The 7,075-nt window shown below is 39.0% G+C and overlaps 1 protein-coding gene and 1 long non-coding RNA gene across 2 annotated transcripts in view; one reads left to right on the top strand and one right to left on the bottom strand.

Annotated features, from left to right (window-relative positions):
* mei1 (meiotic double-stranded break formation protein 1) overlaps positions 1-7,075 on the bottom strand; it is a 63,461-nt gene that overhangs the window by 35,217 nt on the left and 21,169 nt on the right. Inside the window, exons 11-16 of the mRNA XM_078270298.1 lie at positions 5,871-6,005; positions 4,322-4,436; positions 3,522-3,613; positions 3,139-3,286; positions 2,556-2,667; positions 431-491 (exon numbers count right to left, since the gene is read on the bottom strand). Of these exons, the coding sequence (XP_078126424.1) occupies positions 431-491; positions 2,556-2,667; positions 3,139-3,286; positions 3,522-3,613; positions 4,322-4,436; positions 5,871-6,005 (663 nt within the window). The remainder of the gene's footprint in view (positions 1-430; positions 492-2,555; positions 2,668-3,138; positions 3,287-3,521; positions 3,614-4,321; positions 4,437-5,870; positions 6,006-7,075) is intronic.
* Positions 365-3,453, top strand: LOC144530644 (uncharacterized). Its single transcript, XR_013503138.1, has 2 exons — positions 365-566; positions 3,132-3,453. It is a non-coding gene; the product is annotated as an uncharacterized LOC144530644 (long non-coding RNA).

Genomic DNA, 7,075 nt, shown 5'->3' with positions numbered 1-7,075 from the left:
GGAAGAGTAAATGATGCTAGGCTACATGTGTACTGACTCAGATATAACTAAAAAAGTCGATCTACAGGAGAATAAATAGATGAAAGCGATACAGAATGCCTGAGAGCCTTATTGCAATATATTCCATTATGTTTTTATATTTGTATTATAATCTATGTTTCCCTTTACATAAAGATATTTCCAGCATAAATTGAGTCATAAAAAAGGAAGAAATAAGTACATACAAATTCACCAGAATGCAGGAAATGAAGTGTTTAATGCTCAAAACTTCTCTTTGGTGACGTGGTTATTTGGCTGGCATCCAGGCTACCACCATGGTTCAACGCAAACAGATACACACAGCTCCACTTTTTAGACAGCAGTGCTTTGTTAATTGTGGTGGTATATACAGTATGTGTGTATATGTGTTTGTCCTCAGGTTACACTGTACCTGTTTCCTGTACAGAGGAGCCCTTTGTGTTCCAGAGGCAGCCTGTAGAAACCAGAGGACGCTGGAGGGACGAGGAGGTGAAGAGCAAAATAAAGGCAGGATGAGACAGTAAGAAATGAGGAGGTGGAGAAAGACGGTAATAAAAATAATAGTTATAGAACACTTTTCTAAACAAAAGTTACAGAGTAGAAACACCTGTCATCATTGACACCCACGCATACAATATTCTAAAAATACTCTGAAGTCGTTTTTATATTCTATATAGCTATATATCGTAAAGCTGTACTTAATGTCTTGGCTAATTCAGTGGTGCAGTGAGAGAGAGTACCTCTTACTTATTAGAGGGAAGTTTTAATTCCATAAAGCCACTAACTCACTCTCTTGTGGACCTATGCCAAGGCACTGCTCAGACAGCCACACAGCAGGACATTTCTGTTCTGATTTGTTAACCGCTTGTAGTGTAAATATAAAGCTTAAGTTTCTTTTTAATGCCACCAAACTGGCTTGTCTGGATCCCCAAGGCAACGTGTTTTTTTTCTGTCAAGAACTGAGGCTCAGCATGTGGACTGCCAGGTTTGGACAGATTGCTTAGTTTTCCCACTACAGTGATATGAAATTTCATCAAGTCCATATTCAGGCATTTAGCCTGATTGCTGATGAGAGCAGAACCCACTGTTAGCATTGCTGTTTCTTTAAACTGCATAAAATATTGATTGTAGTTCAATTAAAATAACCTAACAAAAACGCTCAGTGGTTCAGAGAACACAATCAGTTATGTGATAATTAAATGAAGTTTATTGCTCTAAAATTGTATGATTAGCTGGGAGCTGAGCTTCACAGTGTAATTGCTTCGGCTTATTTAATCAAGTCAGACATTTAAGGCTTTAAACTAAATGTATTGCCAAATCTGCATTAAAACAGTAGGCTTGTTAAGAAATATGTTTGGTTAGTATAGTTATGTTTTGTATTCCAACCATGTGGCCTCTAGTTTCACAGCGGTATGGGCTGGCGCTGTAGGCTGCCAGCAAGACCAGCGGCGGTATGTGTGAAGCCATCAGTAACAAGACATAAAAGGTGGGGCTAATTAAAAAGCATGAGCTGTGTGGGCTTTCCCTGTACCAGCAGAACAGAACTTTAGCTTTCAATTTGCAGTTCATCACTGACATCGAACAGACAAGTATTTACCTTCAGCTCCTGACAGAAATCTGAAGAAAAACACTTGGTACATCATCCTAAAACACGGAAATGTGTCCACCAAAAAGTCTTATCTCGTTTCATTAAGTTGCTTATTTAACAAATTCCGTGTGCAGAAAAAAACGACATTAAAATTCAAAACTGATTATGCCAAATATATTTGTTATTAAGGCGGCAGGAGCTGTGTTATATTGTTCAGTAGGACTGTATAAAAACAAAAACAACTAATGAAACAGTTCACTTATTTCCCATAATATCCATGTCAGAATTTAAAGCAAATCTAGTAGGGATTAGTGATTTTACAGTGAATTTAACATGTAACACTTTGGATGTACATTAAAATATCAATATGTGTGTATATATATATATATATATATATATATATATATATATATATATATATATATATGTATTTAAAATCCTGAAATAACTTATATTTCTCCGTTATCAGTTTTGTATTCCTCGACTTTATCAAACTTTACATTTGTTCTGTTGTTGCTAGTCAGCACTGAGTTCATATATTAAATCAACTCATGGGACGCTTATATTATTGACTTGATTACTTGATATTGATTATTGATATTGACTTGAGATTGGTACTAGGGCTGGGCGATATGGAGAAAATCAAATATCACGATATTTTTGACCAAATACCTTGATATTGATACTGCAACGATATTGTAGTGTTGACTATTGGTGCTTTCACAAAATATTTACACAATGAGATTTTTGATAAATAATCATCAGTAATGTGGATATAATGACTAAGTGGGTAAAGGCAAATAAATGACATCACTTTACTGTAATGCAGCCTTCAAAACCAGGGAAAGACAACATTTATGCCATATTACGATATTCAAAATCTAAGACGATATCTAGCTCATATCACGATATCGATATATTGGCCAGCTGTAATTGGTACCCAACTCACCTAGCTTATTTGCAAAGACAAAGATGAGAGATGGAAGCAGGGTAAACTGGGAGGATAGGATGGAGTAGAAGTACTGCAGTATCTGAGGGTTGGGTGAATGCTCACACACCTTCTACACACACACACACACACACACACACACGCACGCACGCACGCACGCACACACGCACGCACACACGCACACACACACAAGATTACAGACCAAATCAAAAACAGTGAACAATTTCTTCTTGTCTGATTGATTTTTTTTAGTAGAACACAACATTATAAAACAATTACTAGCATTACAGCAGAGGTACTGATCAATAGGATCAAATGTTCATGTGTACACAAAACTAATGAAGACAGAGGCTGTTTGGCTGTGCTTATTAATATAGTCATTTAGAAAAACAGCCAGTCATTGTCTATATTTCTCAGAAAAGAGATGTGACAAAATGCAAGATCATTTCCTCATGTGTTTGGTTACAAGTGTGTGTTTGTGACAAAGAGATAGAAGGTTAAGATGAAAAGATAATGAATTGGATGTGTGCATCTGTGTGTGTGTGTGTGTGTGTGTGTGTGTATGTGCGCTTCCAGCTCTCACAATGACGGTGGGTATCCAGACGGAGTCGCAGCAGCGCAGCAGACATTGACACAGAGACTCCAGTGGGTCCTGAGCACAGCTGTGTTTAGATGGAGCTGTGAACGTGTTCTCCTTCAGAACAGGCTCCGATGCACACTCCTCAGCCAACCTTGGACACACACACAGAAACGCAAACACCCCCACTCAATCACATACAGTACATACTAAAATGACATAAAGGACACAAGAAATACTTGTACACATGCATACCAAGGATTTCACCATGGTTCCTCATCTAAATGTCAAATAAAACATTCTGCTGGTGGACTGAAAATATTAATTTGGATGACTGTCCCATTGATTCCATTTAACTCCCTGAACATGTGACTGGACAACATGCTGACCTGCAGGCAGCCTGAAAACAGATCAGGGCCTGGAGTAGAAATCCTTCAGACCTGGAAGCCTGGTTGTTGGGGTCTGACCTCTTCAGACTCCTCTGGAGGATAACAGAGAAAGATAGGGGAAAAAACAAAAGAAACAGGATGAGAACAGTTGGGGAGAATGAGAAAAGCAAATTCGATCACTTCATGTCACATCACAAAGAAAACAATCATCTTATAAAAACACTTCATGCAAACATATTTCCTTAAGGGAATCACTTAATATTTATCTAAAATGTTGAGACTTCTCCATTAAACCAGACACTGAGAAAACCCTGAAATCCTTCTGTGTTTCTTCACAGTGTATACAGTAGGTCCCATTAACATTGCTATAAAGACAAATCTGTATTGTGCCTCAGTGTGATTAATATGAAATAGATTTATTCTTTAAGTTGGAACATGAAATACATGCCAACCAAACATATTCCCACTGTCCCTATTAACAAGAGTGACGTTCCAGTCTGAAACAGAAGGCAGCCATGAGGGACAGCTAAAAAAAAAAGAAAAAGAAACAGAAAAAGAAATCCATTCCTTCATAGAAGAATGAAATTCCTTTTGACTAAACATGGCAATCACATATGTACTATGTGACATGTGACACATAGCATCAAAGGCAGATATGTCACTGTCGTTTTAACACTCTCTGGAGAATCTACACAAGACAAAGTCTCAGTCAGACTGCACAGACAGTTCTCTTCACTACCAGTTCTTCAATTGTCTTCATTTTATATTTATGGACCAAACATAAAGAAAAACGAACTCACAGAGCTTCGACAATGAGCAGGAGAGGGTAGGGGCAGCTCAGAGAATCTGTTAGTGATAGCCTCAATTATTCCCTCTATCTTTCCGTACTGGACTGGTCTGGACTGGTGGTTCAGTCTGGAGAATTCAGAGTGGCAGCAGTTTATACAAAGGAAACATCGGACTATAAAATAACTCAACACTATGATTGTTTTCAGTAGGTAGGGACGATGGTGGAGGGAAGATACAGGCGGTAGCAGAAAGGAATATACAGCAAGGCAAGGCGAATGTATTTGTATAGCACATTTCAGCAGCGGTGCAATTCAATGTGCTTGTTAATACAAAAACAGATTAAATACAGGAATAAAAGAATGAAATAGGCAGTATCGAAAAGAAAGCAGGAGTGTCAAACTCATTTTCTCTAAGGGCCACACTGGAAAATGAAAATCACATCAAGGACCCGTGGCTGATATTTTCCGCCACTATCCTCTGGCCGGGCCGGGCCCTTGATCTAGCATTTGTGTTTTTTTAATCATTACTTTATTAGCCTAATTGGGTGGGGAGAAAGCTCAGCCTCTCCAGCTCCCGTAGCTCTGGGTTGTGTGGCCAGTGCGTCGGCATGACCGTGGCGAAGGACAGTATTAATTAGGTGATGGAGACCAGAAAGTCTCCTATATGGTTCTGGGGCTTTGATTATGTTGCTGCCTTGATCTGTTACCCACACTATTCAGCTGAGGGAGCTAGGGTCCAGTTTTTCTATTTTTTAACGTTTCTTCATTCGGATCCATTTGCGATCCGTTCCGTTCTGAATAAACAAACAGCGCAGTTTACATGCTTCGTCCTTGTTGCAGTATTCATTAAGATAATTCTAAACAGATTTCTGTAGTTCAAACAACTCGGAATTGTAGTTGAGAACGTCAGTTATAACGGCCCACGTATTAAAAAATTGTCGGGTTTAAATCGGGATCGGGCTCATAATTCCAGTTAATGTGTCGGGCGGGGCCGGGCTCGGACGCAACGTGCACGGGCTCGGATAAGGGTCGGGCTTGATTTGTTTGGGCCCGATCTAAGCTCTAGCCCTAAAGCATACCCTGCGTTATCTTCTATTTTACTCTAAATGGGAACATCATTTACCAAATGAACACATACCAGTAATGAAGACTTGAAACTAGTGATTGGGACCATAAACTCATTAGGTAAATGTTTACTGAGGTATTAAATCAAGTGAGAAGTAAAATTTTCTCAAAGAATTGAATACAATCGGACTTCTTTTTGCCACCAGTGGAGTCACCCCCTGCTGGCTATTAGAAAGAATGCAGGTTTACATTTATGTTTCACTTTTCACTTCATCAGATCTACGGTCTGAATGAGTGCAAACCATGGTACGGATTTGACAGAGGCAAAGGTTACAAGTGTCCTTGAAAAAGCACCTACATCAATATTTCTATTTTCTAAGTAATTATTTATATATAACTTTATTAAGAAAATCGTAACTTTGTCAATCACAAGACAAAGTGTCCATGACAATATGCAACTCATTTATGTATCTACAGTATGTGTGGTTGTGTATACCTGAACAGGGCAGCAGCAGCGTTGGCAGCCTGCGTGGCTACCAGCAGGCAGGAGGATGAGACTCCACCCATCACAGCCTCTGAAACTGCCACAAACCCTGAACCACTGGGGAACAGTAGCTTGCTTGGGGGCTGCCTGTATACACACACACACACACTAGTGCTGTAACAATTCCAAATGTTACCATACAATTAATTGTCTCAGAAATAATTGTGATATAATACAATACAATTCAATATAATTGTCTCTTTCAGTCAAATTAAAAAATATGTATTCATATATCACTTTTCCAGACAAATTAAAGTGTCCAATGAATCCCAGGATACATCTTATGGTTATATCACTGTTATGTGACCCAGATAATGTAATAACACAAAAACAGAGCCTATGAAGTAAACCACACCTCTTTATTATCATAAAACATTTTTTTCTAACTGTATTCCCACCCTTGTCATTTTTGTTGCTATGAATGTATAAAGGGTCCAGTGTCAACAACAAACGCGCGCACACACACACACGCACACACACACACACACGCACACAAAATTACAGTGCATTTGTTCACAGATAAATAAGCATCATTATTTAATTGTTGCCTAGCAGCTAGAAGAACAGATCCTGGACTAGGCAGTGAAATGGGCATCTATGATCAATTCTACTGGATCACTGTTGTAAGCAAATAATCAAATATTACAGTTAAAACGGTACTATGGATCTTAGATGAGTCAGTGAGAACTATGCCAAAAGTACAGAGAAAGGAAGCGGATTTTCAGGAATTTTTGCTGATATGGGTTTTAGATGTCAATATAGGCCCATCAAAAAGCTAACAGTCTGCCTTTTTGCCTGATTTATCTATCACTCTTTGGCTTGCTGTGGCAATACTTGCAGGGATTGTTTGCTGAGTCGCAATGAACCCACGCTGCCTCTGTCTCACTCACCTACACACAAACACTTATTTTCTCTCTTTCAGTGCGGGGACACATAGTAAACAAACAGTTCCGACCTATGGGCATTACAAAGATCACCAGAGTATTGTCTCTGGTCTATGACGCGGCACCACAACAGCTGTGGACTGGCTCCCTGTTGCCACAACAGTAGTCACATTAAACAACCTAAATAACAAATGCATGCACATAAACATAAACACAAACACACACACACACACACACACACACACACACACACACACACACACACACACAGAG

The sequence above is a fragment of the Sander vitreus genome, chromosome 15 (genome assembly GCF_031162955.1).
Source record: "Sander vitreus isolate 19-12246 chromosome 15, sanVit1, whole genome shotgun sequence".
NCBI classification, from domain to species: Eukaryota; Metazoa; Chordata; class Actinopteri; order Perciformes; family Percidae; genus Sander; species Sander vitreus.
This window is presented reverse-complemented; position numbering and strand designations above follow the sequence as displayed.